At 42.1% G+C, this 16,584-nt stretch overlaps 1 protein-coding gene across 1 annotated transcript; it reads right to left on the reverse strand.

Annotated features, from left to right (window-relative positions):
• Nucleotides 1–4,437: 4,437 nt before the first annotated feature.
• actr3b (actin related protein 3B) lies at nucleotides 4,438–15,275 on the reverse strand. Its single transcript, XM_086150643.1, has 12 exons — nucleotides 14,907–15,275; nucleotides 14,008–14,063; nucleotides 13,792–13,916; nucleotides 13,580–13,690; nucleotides 11,720–11,815; nucleotides 11,385–11,492; nucleotides 11,084–11,227; nucleotides 9,687–9,860; nucleotides 8,791–8,883; nucleotides 8,569–8,694; nucleotides 8,408–8,491; nucleotides 4,438–6,369 (listed from the first exon to the last, which is right to left on the reverse strand). The coding sequence occupies exons 1-12, from the start codon at nucleotides 14,948–14,950 to the stop codon at nucleotides 6,274–6,276; spliced, it is 1,257 nt and encodes a 418-aa protein (XP_086006769.1). The 5' UTR covers nucleotides 14,951–15,275; the 3' UTR covers nucleotides 4,438–6,273.
• Nucleotides 15,276–16,584: the final 1,309 nt, after the last annotated feature.

The raw sequence follows: 16,584 nt of genomic DNA on the forward strand, positions 1-16,584 counted from the left end.
TGATTACATACAAAATAATGTTGGTGCATTTTTATGATCATTAATGATTTTAAAGTTGAAATAAAATGCCCCAAAATTTCAATATTTAAATTGAAATTTTCATTTTGTTTACATGATACCTAGTTAGCCCGAGCATAAAAATTAATTAAGAAATGTGGCCCCCCAGCCAAAATAATTGCCCACCCCAGAATTAGCATATTCCACTGGTCTCTCCATGCCCCTCCAGACCTTGTTCCTTCATACATTTTTTTAAACTTTTGACATTGTCTATTTCTATTAATCTTTGTTTTGATACTTAGATTGGCCCGTCCACATGCTGGTTGACATAGTTTTCATCTTTTTCATCCCTTTTCCTATTGTGGATCTTTAACTTTCATTGAGACGCTCTGGCTTCTCTTCACCCTCCAGTGAGTCCTTGTTGTCCAGAGCCCCTGGTCCTATGCCCCCTCCTTCACCTATCACCATCACTGAGGACCAGGTCGGGTCACAGCTAAGCAAACAAAACACAAGTAGGTCTGCGGGACCAGATAGTGTGTGAGCCCCCGTTTTCTTGAGGCCTGTGAAACCGAGCTCGCTAGCATCCTTTGGCGTATTTTCAAGATGAGCCTTAGTTTACAGAGGGTTCGTGGAAGACATCTTATTTTGTCCAGCTTCTCGGGGCGACATGACCTAGTGCCACCTGCGACTTGAGCCGTGTAGCACTGACATCCCACGTCGTAAAGTCACTCGTGAGGCTCATCCTCGATCAGCTCAGGCCCATGGTGAGACCCACTGGGGGGTGGGCTGATACCTGCTGAATTGCAACCATGCCTATCTGCACCAGCCAGGGCGCAACGTTCTTTGTCTTCTCCAGTGCATTCGACACCATCAGACCATCTCTACTTGGTGCTAAGTTGTCATCTATGCAGGAAGATGCCTCCCTTATGTCCTAGATTGTGGACTATCTCACTGGCAGACCACAGTATGTATGCCTACAGCTTTGTGTGTCTGACAGGTGGTCTGCACCACCGGGGCACCAAAACTTACAGTCTTCTCCCCCATCTACACATCTGATTTCTGACACAGCAAGGAGTCCTGCCACCTTCAGAATTTTCCTGATGACTCAGCAGTGGCTGGATGCATTGGAGGGGGCGATGAGTCGGAATACAGGGCTGTTGTGGACTCTTGTCTCTTGGTGCGAGCAGAACCATCTGCAGCTTAACGACTCTAAGACACAGGAGTCAATTGTGGATTTTAGAGGGTCCAAATCACCCACTATTCCAATTTCTATCCATGGGGTTGATGTGGACATTGTGGAGTACAATAAATACCATGCACACTGACAGTTAAATTAAATGGACAAAAGAAAAACTCAAATGCAGTCTACATGAAGGGCCAAAGCCATCTCTACTTCCTAAGGCAGGTTGTTTAACATCTGCCAGACAAGGCTAAGGATGTTTTATGAGTCTGTTGTGGCCAGTGCCATCATTTATACTGCTGCTTGTCAGGCCAGCAGCCCGAGGTTGGTTGACGCCAACAGATATAATAAACTAATCCGTAAGGCCAGCAAGGTTAAGAGGTTGGAGCTGGACTCCCTGATGGTGGTGTCAGAAAGGAGAAAATTGTCCAAGATGAGGGATTCTCAACAACACTTCTCACCCACTCAATGGCAAGCTGACCAATTACAGGAGTTTGTTCAACAGTGGACTGATTCCACCGAAGTGCACTACAGAACATGACAGGAGGTCATTCTTGCCTGCGGCAATCAGACTGTTAAACTTAGTGCAGTAATAACATCACATTACCTCACCTCACTATGCACATGGTTGTATTTCGCTCTTTCAATTTATTTATCTTAAACTCTGACACCACTTATATTTCATCATATTTAGTTATTTATGGTCACCTCGTTTTATTTATTTTTATCTCTTTCTGTATGAAACATTACAGGTTCCTCCAAAATGAATTCAGAATTTCTGATTCTGAATCTCAGACGGTCCAGCTGGAAGGCTGGCTGGCTCCAGGTCAAGCAGCTGATGCTCAGGGTAAACAATCAAGTGGTTGCACCACGGGACCAGGCAGAAGTCGCAGTACCACAACAAGTAAAAAAAAAAAAGAAAAACTTAAAGGTCAAACAGCGAAAAGTTAAGTAGGAGCGATTGCTATTGTTTACAAACAGATTTACACATGCATTTTAAAAAAGAGACTTCTTGAATTCAAAGGATATTCAAACTTGAATATATGAAAGATGAGTCACACATATTGCAGTCCAGTGGGCAAAGTGACAAATCAGCAAAAGGTCTTTTAAGCAGAAATATATTTTGTCCGAAATGACATTAAACGTTTAGACTCCAGTGACAGACTGACATCAACTTGTACGGAATTATCGGTACATTGTTGACTATAAGCTACTACTTTTTTTACATGCTTTGAACACTGTGGCTTCTACTGTTTAATGATGTGGCTAATTTATGGATTTTTTTTACCTAATGAGCTTCACGCTGCCAAAACATTTGGCCTTGTCACATCGGACCAATGCAATTACCATGAAATTCTGAGGCTGTTCAATTCCAACAGCGAAGAAGACCACTTTTATGGTTTTAGTACACAGGAGGAAGACAAGGATAGCGATAAGCAGGAGTAGGACAAAGCGTGTAGAAAATGGATGGATGGACTCTTCCTTGAGTTATTTATTATTAATCCTTTCACCAGTCATGTCCCAGGCACTGTTCAGAAAAAAAAGCATTTCCAGTTCATATTTGTGGATGTTACCGGTATGCGTTTAAATAAAAGTAATATAAAAGTAAATATAGACAAGTGCGGCCTGTATATGTACACGTATATTTATTTGTAATTTTTTAGCCGGTGCAGCGCATATTCAGGTGCGCTCAACAGTCCAGAAATTACAGTACCATTGTCAGTTTGACCCCAACACCACCAGGGGGTACAATGTGCTCTGACATAACTAACTTCCAAAGCATCTCTTACTGAGACACACACACACACACACACACACCAAAGTTGGGGGTAAGGCCTCACTCATAATCAACTTAGAAAATAATAAACTTGGAGAAGTGGACCCAACTCCGACCTCCACAGTGGCCAATGGGAGTTGAAGAGTTCAAGAAATGAGATTTAGATAAAGATATAAATACCTTGACCATTTACAACATCAAACCCCACACATAGCCGTGATGCTGCGTCTCATAATACTTTTCCGTAGGAAAAGTTAGGGATATTTACATTATTACTTACGGGACGGTGAAAACATGATCTTCCTCCCACACATTTCAAGATAAAAACAGTTGGAGACGGAGACAACCCTCAAGTACAGTCGATTTTTTTGCCGGGTTTCAGATTCAAAAATCTCTGCTCGTCTCCGCCTATATTTCGGGTTCAAAAAGGCGTAAAAGTGTGTGTAAAAGCGAGTTAATAAATGCTTTAATAGGGAGAAAAACAATTTTCGTGCGTTTTGTTTGGCTTGAGCTCGTTAACAGCGGAGGCAGGCGACGGCGGCGGCGGCCGTTACGCGGTCGTATGGGCGGTAACGGCCGCGTCGTTAGCCGAGTTATAGAAGCTATGCTAGTTCGGGTCACAGCGAGAAGCGATATGAAATCAACAAAAAATAAAAAATAAATTCATAAATGTACAAAAAAAAACAATCATATTTAGATCCCGATATATATCCGGCTATTAAACGTCTGCGTCGACCCGTTGGGAGAGTGTTCTCATCCGGATAAGCGAAACATAATTCGTCTAAATGGAGGTCTGAAGTTGAAACGACACCGGAAACTTTACCGGAAATGACCTCCAACATGTGTTCGAAATAGTGTTGGACTTCCGGTAGTTTAAGTAAATAATTTTAAAATAGAAAAATAAACTTACTGCTTTGGAGACATCAGGAGACCAGCATTGAGCCTAGATATCATTTATTCATTTTCTATGCAGCTAATCCTTGGACGGTTGTAGCTTGTTTAGCGGTCACCTGTCAATCACAGGGCCTCCTATTGAGACATCCAACCATTCACTCATATTCACACCCTAGAACAATTTAGGTTTCTGTAGCTGTAAGACAAATAATCTTCCCTGAACCTGGAGAGAATCGAGGCAGAAACAGGGGGAGAACATGAATTCGCCACCCATACAGAGCTGCGATTGGACACTGGAATAGAGCCAGCAACTCTAATGTCATTGCAAAGCGAATGAGATACCCCCGCTGTCTGATACAGGAAAGACACTCTGACAGTTTACTTTGTCAGCAGGTTCCTGTCAAGGTCTGGTTAACTTTCCATCCCATTTTTTCCACAGGGATAAAAACTTTGGCTTCTCAGTCACATTCTGATGGTGGTTTGAAAAAACTATACACATAAATGCAAGACGACAAGTTAACAGGACAAAAAAGCCTGTTGGCACTAACCCGTGTGAACAACAGCCTGAAGTAAAAAGGACACTGAAGAGTTAAAGGTGATGAGCATTTATTGGAATTCATAAACATCATTAACATTTGAGGAGCCTCAGTCTCAGTGCATCAGCATTCGATTTGTGTTTGTTCTAGGCTTCGAGAACACTGCAGAACGCCACACATTTTGTCATCTTTTTTGTCATCTTTTAATCGTCTTTACTTATCATAGTTTTCATTATTGCTGATCCTGTTCATGAAGAATTTGTTTCATGTCATGTTATCGCAGTTTGGGCCGATAAATAATCATTTAAAATTATCTTAAGGTGTAAAGTCACTTGGCTTATTGCATGTCATGGTTGTTGAGACCATCACATAGTCTTTTATCGTGGAAAATTGACTTTATTTATCTTGTTAAACATGTGTTTGGGATCTAAGTTGATACGGATATTAAAATCCTGAAGTGAAATTCCCAGGGAAAAACAGATTATCTGTGTTTGGAGGACAGAACCTGACAGAAACCCAAGGAGAGCAGCCAGATACAGAGGGCCGCTACGGTTTAACGGATACTGTTGTCAAAACACAGTCGACTCAGCCCGTTGCCTGACAAGTGGATTGGGTGATAAAAGACAGAGATAGAAATAAAAAAAAAGAACAAACTATTTCAGGGACTTACAACAACATGAAAAATTAAATGGAGATAAAATATACAAGAAAGCAAATGATCTATCAACACAATTTCTTAAATGCTGACCCACATTTAAAATTTCACAATAACAGGCCAACTTCTAACCATCTTGGTTCTCCCATCATATTGATGATTATAATTGTTTTTATCTTTCACAGAAGTGGCCTCTTTGTCTTACTTAAATGTAAATGATAATTTCCATTTAATTTCAGGCTCTCCCTGGTTCAAGCTGCCGGACGCAGCAAAGGAAAAGACCATTCAATAATTTGTGTTATGAAAACTATTGCTTATTGTGCTTCAGTCAAAAGTGCTATCCTTATTGGAGAATACTCCAAACATGGTGACCGTACCAAAATACACTCTCTTTTCCTACCAACATACAATAAATATATATCTTTGTAATATATGTGCTCTCATTTCTCCTGTGTGCTCTGATAAACTATCTTTCTTATAAATATAAAGATGTTAGTGCAGCAGGTTGTGATACAAACACCTACGAGAAAAAGGACACGTGTCCGGATCACAACAAATTTCCTTTCACCTCACTTATCCAAAGTAAACACACAGCATAATCCAGACTTATCTCACACAAACAAACACACACTCAAGAGTGATTGATTGACATCTTCGGGAAAGAGGGAGGTGTGAAAAATGCAAACAATGACAGCGGTATGGCTGTGAACAAGCACAGGGATATCAAATGTGATTAACACAGAAACAGCCTCTTTGCAGCAAAACCCCAAGCTCTTTGCCAGTTGTTTTTATGCCAGCCAATTTTCTTTTCTAACCGCTAATCTTAATGTTTTATCTTCCCGGGCTCGATACCAAAATAGGATTAAAAACATTCAGATCTGATCAGCAGTGATTGAAATCTCACAGAAGTAAAATTCGACCCTGACCCTCTTCGGGGTCTTGGAGGGGAAAGCTAGCAGCCTTGTAGCTAATATTCTAGCAGCTAGCTTTGCATTTGATGTTGAAATTTGTTTATTTGTTTGTTTGTCTGCAACTCACATTTCCCTGCCTCCTCAATGACACCAAGCTAGCTTGCTGGCATGCTAAAAACTAAACAGCAACCAACAGAGTGCCTGATAGGTAACGGATAACAGTAAAGCCAGTGGGCTAACGGGCTAGCTGGCCGTTCGTTTTGAACGAGCGTCAGGCCAAAAAAGCCGACAGGCTAACCGGGCGTCGGGGCGAGCCACCTCCATCAGGACATGATCCCGAAGACAGGGTTGTGCCGACAGATGCCAGGGCCGATTTCATCGTAGTCCTTCTTAGAGTGACACACCTGGAGGAACTCCGGCTGGAACACACATGGAAAACGGTTTCGACATTTATGCCGTTTTAGAAGAAAAGAACCAAAAAATAAAATTGCAAATGGGTTTTGAGCTTTACAACCGAGATCTTTTCATTTGTTCTCGATACTGATTATCCTGCATTGCGGGCCACGGCAGCAGGGTTCGTGGAATTTCCAGACTGTGAGCCACTTCTATTTTTCCACCCTTTGAACAGTGCGGCTTAAACAATGATGCAGCTAATTTATGGATTTTTGGTGGGGGTTAATGAGTTTCAGGCCGTCGAAACATTTAGCCTTGTCACGACCGGACCAATGAAATTACTGTGAAATTCTGGAGCTGTTAAATTCCAAGACTGAAGAAGACGACTAATGGTTTTACTGCGCTTGGGGGAAGACGAAGGTGGTGATCGGCTGGTATAGGACAAAGCGGGGATAGAAAATGGATGGACTTTTCCTTGTGTTGTTTATTATTAATCTTTTCATTAGCTGTGTTATAGGCACTATTCAGAAAAAGAAACATTTCCAGTACATATTTGTGGATGTTACCAGTATGACTTTTGTTAAAAGTTTAGGAAATGTTTCTGTGCAAATATCTCACGTTACAACATGGACACCTGTGGCTTATAGACAAGTGCAGCTAATATATGCACATGTACATTTGTTTATTTTTAGCCTCTGCGGCCTATATTCAGGTGCGCTCAATAGTCCGGAAAATTTGCGGTACCTCTGTCAGTTTGACCCCAACACCTCCACGGGCTACAATTTGTGTTGTTAGGCTTTCGGACGCAAAGCATCTCTGCCTAACACACACACGCATTTATTTTTAGCCGGCGCGGCTTCTATTCAGGCACGCTCAATAGTCCAGAAGTGACTGTAGTCCTACAACGATTCACTTCCTCATTCAAGTCACATAAAGAAATACAACCATTCACGCTCTAATTCATGGACGACCGTTCATTCTCATGCTGATACAACATTCATTCATCATACAGAGACATTCAACCATTTATTTCAGCATTTAGAGACGTACACACACTCTCCAGTTAACCCTGTGCATGTTTTTGGACTGGGAGAAACCGGAGAACCCAGAGGAAGCCCACACCATGAAGGCCCCCCCGGGACCTTCTGTCTGTGAGGCACCGCGCCCACATGCTGTTACCGCTGAGATGCTCAAATATTGTCTGTGGAGGTTCTCAGTCACCCAGGTCGTGGTGAATCCTTCAAAAAATCTTCTTCTTGTAGCCACTGCACTTGAATTTCTTCAGTTGAAGATGTTTCGCCCGTAACCCGAGCTGCTTCATCAGTTCTAATGACACGTGGGGAGTTTCCAAATATAACATTGACAGAAATCCAGTTATATTTCGGAAACTCCCCACAGGTCATTAGAACGGAAGAAGCCTCTCGGATGACGTGTGAAACATCTTCAAGTGAAGAAATTCAAGTCCAGTGGCAACGACAAGAAGATTTTGTCAAGAATCCTCAAACATTTGCATTTCTAACAGGACAACTGGTTATGTGTGTGTGTGTCGCCCTAAAATTATAAAAATTACATGTACAATATTTTTTCATACTCTTGTGCACTCCTTATCTTTCACTTGTTACTTAAGACACTATAATTTCACTTGTTATTTAAGACACTTTATAGTTCATTTGTATTTCTTATTCTCCCCTTTTCTCTTATTTTTTACTGTTTATGCAATTTTTCTACTATTATTTATTATTGTTATATTTTTAATGTACCTCTGGCACAACAATTTCCTTCGGGATGAATAAAGTTGTTCTTATTCTTATTCGTATTTTTATTCTTATTCTTATTCTTAAATTGAAGCATTCAGTTGTGGTGTGGAAGTGCCTTGCACGCTGACACGGGTGTGAATTACCCACACTTCCGTGCTGCATTTCCATCCAAAAAGAAGAAGTTTCTTTATGTTTCCCGGCATTGCGGGAAACATAGGAACACAGATAAGCGTGCTAATGTCACTGGCTCCACACCGCTGTCAGCAGAGGACTGCGGCTAACCGGCGGCTGAGGGCTGTTTTGTTACCGTTGACGCCAACATGGAGCCTCCAAACCAGACCGCAAAACGCTGCATGTGATGAGACACGACCTGAACTTCCATCGGCTTTGGCTGCGGACAGATAAGGCAGGTTAGACGGCACGGTCGGTCTCTCCGTCTGGCTCTGACTGTCCCACCGTTTCACCGACCTTGATCCGCCCACCACTCAGCTCCTCGCTAAGACTCAGACGGGCGTCCACGACTCTCTTCAGGTCTCTCTGCAGCCGCCGGCCGAAATCTCTGAACATGGTCGATCCTCCGGAGAGCACGATGTTCTGACACGCAGATAGTTTTTCTTTTTAAGCCACCATATTCAATTTAAAACAAGAACGCATTCCCCTTTTTTAACCATGGTCAAGTTGGGACTTCACCTTGTAGAGCGGCCGTCTGACATCGATTGGACAGCTCTGAATGACCTCATCCACGACATCAGAGATGGGCTGCATGAAGTCGGGGTTAGCAAACTAGAACACACACAGACACAAAAATGAATCTTTAAATCTAAATAGGGCTTTAAATTCCATCCGATGCCTTCACAAGGTATATTTTTAGTCACGGGGGAGCAGCAGAGCGGATAGCATTTTGAGAGGCACTATCGTGGCAAACACAGTGAATCTCTTTCATCATTTTTTATGAAAGCTACTATTGTCATGTCAGCTATTACCATGTAACTGTTAGCGTTACTGTTGTTATTAGTATCAGATCATTTGTGTTCGTCCCTCCCAATACCCCGACCCCTTCTGTCTCTGTCACACACATTACATCATCAGACAACTGTTTTGTGATTTGGCGTCGTGTAAATAAACCCGAAGGTGTAGTTTAGTGCTTCCCTCCTCACTGTGGAAGCTTGCATTAGCAGAAATGCTATTTCATTTTCAGAATGTGGCTGCATATGTTGAGTCATAAATAAAAGGAGTAATAAGTAATCCAAACGACATTTTCATTTCCTTTTTTAGCTCACATTTTCTGACACAATTAAAATGAAAACCTAAAGAAATCTGCTGTCTCATCTGTGCAAAAAAAGGGACCAAATATCAAAATCACTATGGGTCAAGCGGTGCAGGAGTGATGTCATCTTCTTGTTTGATCACACACCTGGCTGCTGATGGCTGATAATTGTTAGCTTAGCACTCGCTTATGCACATCTTACTATTCTGGATATAGAGTTGTAGACAATGTCTGAATCAGATCTCAGAGAGGTTGGGTAGATAATCTGCCCTATCAGTTTGAACTGTGATCATTATGTGCTTCCATAGCTCCTGCTCACCTCAGGGTGGAAGAAGATCTCGGGGCCCAGGAAACGCTCGTAGCCAACGTCAATGTGGAAGGACGTCTTGCTGACGGAGTGGACGCCATGGTACTGTTTGATCCACTTCGCCGGGTCAGAGTCGTACTTTGTGAACTCCTTCACAATATCCGGGCAGATGTAGCAGTAGCGCTCCTACAGACAAACACACACGCTGAAAACTAGCACCAAGTCTCAGACAGAGAAGGAGGAGATTTAGCTAGCAATGGGGGAGTTTCAGTCGGTGGGACTGAACTTGGACAATCTTGACTTGGTGGCAGTGAGGAGGGTGAAGGACAAACTGGGAGCAATCCTTTACAATCCTGCACGACTGAATGCTTCAGATGTACCTCTGTGCCCATGGCCATCAGACTGTATAACAGCAGTCTAGACAGCACAAAACACTGACCAGCCCTGACCAACACTGAGGAGCATCTGGCCTACAACGACCTTACTACCGCAATCATTCACACGTCATGTCCTAATTCCACAATTATTTTTTTTTATGCTTGCTGTCACTCCATTCTCACCCTGCTTAGGATAGGATAGGATAGGATAGGATAGGATAGGATAGGATGGGAAAGGAAAGGATAGGATAGGATAGGATAGGATAGGATAGGATAGGATAGAATATGATAAGATAGGATAGGAGAGGGTAGGACCATCAGACTGTATAACAGCAGTCTAGACGGCATGCAACTTTGACCAGCCAGAGGCGCATCTGTGCTCCCACAACATCACTGCCTAACCCATTCACACGTGTCATGCCCGAACTCCGTTGTCTATTTTTATCCTTGTTGGTCTCAGTCCATTCCCATCCTGTTTATTTCTGTCATTGCTTTGGTCACTTTGTTTCATGTTTTTATCCTTGTTGCCATTTGGATTGTCTATTCTCACCCTTGCTGTCTTTTTTTTCTCCATTCAGTTGTCTATTCTTGTTGTTGTTGTTGATCACTCTGCTGTCTAATTATTTGTGGATGTGTTTTGAACATTTTAATTGTCTGTCAACTTATTTTATATTCATATTTAATGATATAGGCTCTAGCATCCCCCTCGACCCTGAGTGCAGGATAAGCAGTGGAAGATGGTTGGATGGAGTTATTGATACGATAACTGTTACGCTGCTGTGACTAAAGAATTTCCCCTATGGGGATCAATACAGTATACCTAATCTTATCTAATCTTATCTTATGTTATTTTTGCTGTTGCCCACAATATGTCTGTTATTATTTCATGTCATGACATGATCATGTCATCTCATTATATGCAGTATATGTACCTGCCATTGATATAAAAAAAAACTAAATAAAAATTGAGTTTAAAAAAAAAAAAAAAGAAAGAAAATAAAGAAGGACGAAAAAAAAAACAAAAACAATCACCTTGACGGCCTTGGCGGTCTCCAGGGACTGCTCCGGGGGGATTCCCGCCTCTCGATCCCGCAGCAGCTGCTGAATGAAGAAGGTGATGTCCCGGCCCGCGATGGGGACGTGCTTGATGCAGCTCCCGATCACGTAGCCCTCCGCCTGGAAACACACGTGTGGAGAAATACACCCACCATTATGGAAACAACTCCAATCAGAGATGTGCCAACCTTGAGTGTGTAAGTGAGTGACAAATTCATTGGGATTACCATGCATGTGTGTGTGTGTGTGTGTGTGTGTGTGTGTGTGCGCATCTCACCACTGGAATAGCATGTGTGACACCATCACCGCTGTCAATCACGACGCCAGTCAGAGTTCTGTGTCCGACCTGACGGGATGTCCAGGATGCTGCTAACGCTAGCACGGCCTGGTGGAGACATTTGCCATTAGAACATCCCATCTGGCCATCTCACCTGTCTCGCATGTGACTTGTGGTTTTATGTCCCTCGCACCTCATCTGGTGTCTCACCTGTTTTTCTAACCCTCAATCCGTCCATCACGTTCTTCTCACCCGTCCGTCCCACCTGCCGTCACCTTTCCTTTCAATTGCCTGTCTTGTTCATCTTACCTGTCTGTCTCACCTGTCTGTCTCACCTGGACAGCGATGTAAAGACCCGGCACGTTGAAGGTCTCGAACATGATCTCGGCCAGATTCTCTCTGTTCTCCGGAGTGTTGAGGGGGGGCTCCGTCTGTACACGGACACACAAACACACACACATACCGTCACCTATTCTGATGCTTCACTCCAAAACATCTGGAACCTCTACGGCAGGGGTGTCAAAACTCAAATACAGAGTGGGCCAAAATTTAAAACTGGGACAAAGTCGTGGGCCGATGTTGATATTTATTGAAAAAAAATTTCCTCCAGATATAACAATGAATCTTTTCAAATGGACTCAAACAAGTTTTGTTTAAAAACTGAATATGGAACACAAAAGGCTTAATACTATACAATACATAACTTGATATTGCACACATACAAAATCGAAATTCAAATTAAAAAAAATATCAGTGGCATTCATTTCTTAAATAAAAATCGTATGTCTCTTTTTATTTGCAGCCTTCTGAATAAAATTTCAACAATAACCTTTATCCACCGGCTAATAATAAATGTAAAAATAAAACAATAACAATAACAATAATAAACCAATTAACTACTACTAATATTCTTCAATGAACATGAAACCATTCATGTCCATGTCTTGGAGTAGCAAGAAAAAGTGCATTAAGAAAACGTTAATTATAACTCAGTTTGCTACACACTGATCTGCTCCAATCTTCTGCCTTTCTTTCCGTATTTTTCGGAGGGGCAGCCGGTATTATTAATAATTCATTATTTCCGGTGGATTTATTATCCAAGTTGGAACAATCTTTATTTTGAAAAATGTCCGGATTCTCTTGGTTACACTTAAGCATCAAAAATTTAACCCACAAGCTAGCAAAATGAGAAAGTCTTTGGAAAGTTTCTTTTCGAAGGGGAAAAGGCCCAGTGAAGAGACAGAAGAACTACAACAAACTACTACTAAGAAAAAGTCAAGCTTTTATCAGAGAATACCAGGAGTTCTACTTGAAATATGGCTGTATCGCGTTTTGTTGTTGGCGCAATGTTACGTGGAAACTGCTAATAAAGTTGCATACGAATACACAATGGATTAACATTTATCATTATATTCGCAATATAAACATCTAGGTGTACCCCCCCGGTCCGCGGTCAAATTGACAAGCACTGATCGTTCCGCGCTGATAAAAAGGTTGAGGATTGCTGCCGTAGAGCATAGGTGTCAAACTCTGGCCCGAGGGCCAAATGTGGCCCGCCACATCATTTTACGTGGCCCGTGGGAACATCAAAATAAATAAGTCAAACGCGTGCATTGACTATAAACGACATTTCCCACAATTCATGCTGATCCTTTACCCGTGAAGTGACGGCATCCCGCACATCAGATTGCAGTATATTCACATCTATGCCATTTTCAACACGTGGAACTGAGAAATAAAAATGATCCCTAAAAATCCAGGAAGAGAAAAGTTGATGCAGATGGAAAGCTGTTTCAAGAAAGATTGGAATAATAAATATCAACTGATTGCCGAGGCCAAGGAGACCATTGTCAGGGTAATTTGTCATGCTCTGTCTATTGATTATTTCCAATTCCTTGTCTATCAAATTACCGTACGATATTTGTGAAAGCATGCATGTCAAAAGTTATTTAACATTAAGGAGTAGTTATATATATTTTACATATAGTTACATTTACACTGTTAGCGTACCATGTGGCCCTTTCAGGGCAACCATTATGCAGATGTGTCCCAAAATGAGTTTGACACCCCTGCTCTCCGGGAACCCTTGACGAGAGAACAGGGCGATCTCTGATTGGCCGGTGTTGTTGAAATCAAAAGTTAATTGAAGTAAACACGCCCAGGTCGGAGGCATGTTGAGATACCCTGAGTCCTACCATGAGGAAGCTGTGGTCTTCGGGTTCGGCTCGGAGGTACTTGAAGATGACCTGCTCCATGAACTTCTCCATCAGGTCCCAGTCTTCGATCATTCCGTGACGGACCGGCCACTGCGCACACAGCGGGTGCGCCGAATCGGTTGTCGGTAAATGACATCGCAGTTCGGTTTAAAGATCGTACAAACACGCCAACGGCTGACGTCGGTCGTCACCTTGGTTGCGTAATTGGGTTTGTCGACGGCTTCGTCTCCGATGTAGAAGTCGAGGTCGTCCACGCCGCTGACGAGCCTCCGCTGGGTCTGCTCGCCCACTCCGGCCCCCTCCCGCACAGCGATGCCTGGTGGCTCAGAGGGGCGACACGATGGTGTTAAACCTCTGCCCGGATTCCCGCTCTGGAGTGAGGTCAAAGGTCAAAGCAGGTTGCTCACAGGTCGGCATGATGAACTGCGGTTCCGTGTTTCCGGCATATCCGATCTTGGTGTAACTGCGGCCGGCGGAGAAAAAACCCCAAAAGACAGAAAGACAGGGCAGACGAGGAGGGGTCTCCAAACATGTCTTGATATATTGGACTTTAATTCAAAGTCCCTTTTCAGAGACATCGAATTTCGTAATGCTTCTCTTCTGGCAGAGTCTTAACTCGACAACTACTTCCGATCCCTGTCTTCGCTGGAAAAACACCATATTTATGAGGTGTGAAAAAAACATCTAATTCTGAGTTTATGTATTTTAACCACCCCATTATATAAATACATACATTTATTCCTATGCTGAGACCACTCTGTTTACTTTGGTTATGCTATCTATCTATCTATCTATCTATCTATCTATCTATCTATCTATCTATCTAACTATAAATCCATGCACATCCATCCATACATTCCCCTTCAAACTAAAATAAATGTATAATTTACTTTAATGAATTGATATCACTTCATTTGAGATTGTATTAGTATGTATATTCCCTTTTCAGTTTTAATTTCTCTTTTTTTCGCTGATTTAGTCAAGATATTAGTCAGAAGGAATTGACAAAAAATGTGTTTAAATTTGCATTGATGTTAACATTGGTCAGTTTTCAAAACAATGGTTATGATTCTTAAGTCTTGTGCATACTTTGGACTTGGACTGAAAAATAACCTCCCAAAAATGTGGAGATAAATGTCAACGTGAAATGACAGATGCAATAATATATCTGCATAACAACAACAATAACAACAACAACAAAACGCTGACGAGTGGATCAGCGCCATTAATCCCATGACGTATACAAATAATTGCTATGACGTCACACCCAAACAACATGTGCATCCAGGCGTGTGTGTGCGCTCACCCAGTCCCGCAGTCTATCACGCAGGGAGGAAGCTGCACGGACATCCTGCTCGTGTTGTTGTTGTTATTTTGCGCTGCGGTGCGGTGCGGTGCGGTGCGGTACGGTACGGTGCGGTGCGGTGCGGTGCGTTGCGGTTCGGTTCGGCACCCTGCGCGGAGGGCCGGAGGAGGATGAGTCACGTCCCGGGACCGGACCTCTCCTCTCGCGTCGGAGCAGTTCCGGGTCGGATTGGGGGGGGCGAAAAATAGAAACCCGCACCCCCGCCTCCCCCTCCGGTAACCGGAGACGCGTGTGCGGGGAGTTCACGCCAGTGTCCGGGAGAGAAAGTTGCTGCGTTGAGGTGACGTCAGCGGCTCCAGAAATAGTTCCACTTGTTTGAAAGCGCTCAACTGCGCTCCCTAGTGGCCACAGGGGGGAAATGCATGCAGCCAGCAATTAGAATAATCAGCACAATCAACATGAGTCAACATTCAGTTGCATTTTGCATAGTTTGTATATATATTTATATATATATAAAAAGTGTGTTGGGATGGTTTTCCTTAGGTCGGTCTATGCATGTTACACACACCTACCGATGTAGGTCAGCAAACTTGTCCAGCAGGTGACAGCAAATCACTCTTTTCCGTTCGGGGTTGAAAGTTAAGGCCAACCACAGCTGCAAACGCACAAGGACATTTAAGGATTAAATTCAAGGATTCGAGAATTTTATTGTCATTATACAGAGTGCAACAAAATTTAGAAATAGCAGCTCTCAGGTTCAGTGGAATCAAAAACAACCTTAAAATACAGGACACCGTACACAGCATCTCTGTGTTAGAGATATAAGTCTGAAAAAAATAAGACCAATATAAAATATAAAAAACATACAAATATAATATAAAAAATAAATATACAAAATACAAAATATTTAAAAAGTATAAAAAACATTAATCATATCTAGAAGATTAAATAGATAAATATGTAAAAAGAAAAAAGTGGAGGGAAAAAAGGGTTTATTGCACTGTACTGTATGTTCAGCGTTGTGCCAAATTTTGTGCAATTCAGCAGATTATAGAAATAAAACAACACATTATTTGCAGGATGTGACTGAAAAGGAAGATTTTGAGACATTGATCTGCCAGCAGCAACTCTCATTCCTCATGTTTCTTACTTTTTTTCCGTATATCTCTATCTATCCGATAGCTGTCTCCCATGCTGATATGTGTTGTTTAGTACATTTTTATCTAAGGTGCCTCATTCAAAGACAGACATCAACACAGATTTAGAAGAAACAACAGAAACAAGACTTACAAAAAAACAATAAAACTGACAAAGTAGTTAAAAAGTTAATTAATTAAAGATAAATAAATCATGGTAAAAGTGATAATGTCAGTTATTGTCTCTATTGCTATTGAGCTGGTTTGAAGGGAGTTTACAAACTCACCATATGGTGAATCACAATGTTCTTCACAATGCATATGCCGAAAAAATCTTAAATCTTCCTGTCCTGTCTGCATGCACATCCCTTCATCATTGCATGATAAGAACCTCATGTCTTCCCCCAGGTCCCTCTTCTTTTGCAAGTTCCCTGGGTGTGTGGCTTGATCTACTACAGCGGTCCCGCCAGGCGTCCACCATTATTATTTTTTTATGAATATTTAGACCGTTATCGTTTCATGTCAGCGAAATCATGTAACTT

Source organism: Fistularia commersonii, chromosome 8 (genome assembly GCF_037954325.1).
Source record: "Fistularia commersonii isolate RoL2024-O1a breed Wild chromosome 8, RoL_Fcom_v1.0, whole genome shotgun sequence".
Classification (NCBI taxonomy): Eukaryota; Metazoa; Chordata; class Actinopteri; order Syngnathiformes; family Fistulariidae; genus Fistularia; species Fistularia commersonii.

Bases quoted from the DNA above. Each gene is read 5' to 3' on its own strand.
- actr3b (XM_086150643.1), bottom strand. From the start codon at position 14,950: ATGTCCGTGCAGCTTCCTCCCTGCGTGATAGACTGCGGGACTGG. The intron at 13,917-14,007 runs GTGAGCAACCTG...CTGAGCCACCAG, and splicing joins GCAGTTCATCATGCCGACCT to GCATCGCTGTGCGGGAGGGG. The intron at 6,370-8,407 runs GTAACAAAACAG...TGTGTGTTCCAG, and splicing joins GCTCCATGTTGGCGTCAACG to CCGGAGTTCCTCCAGGTGTG.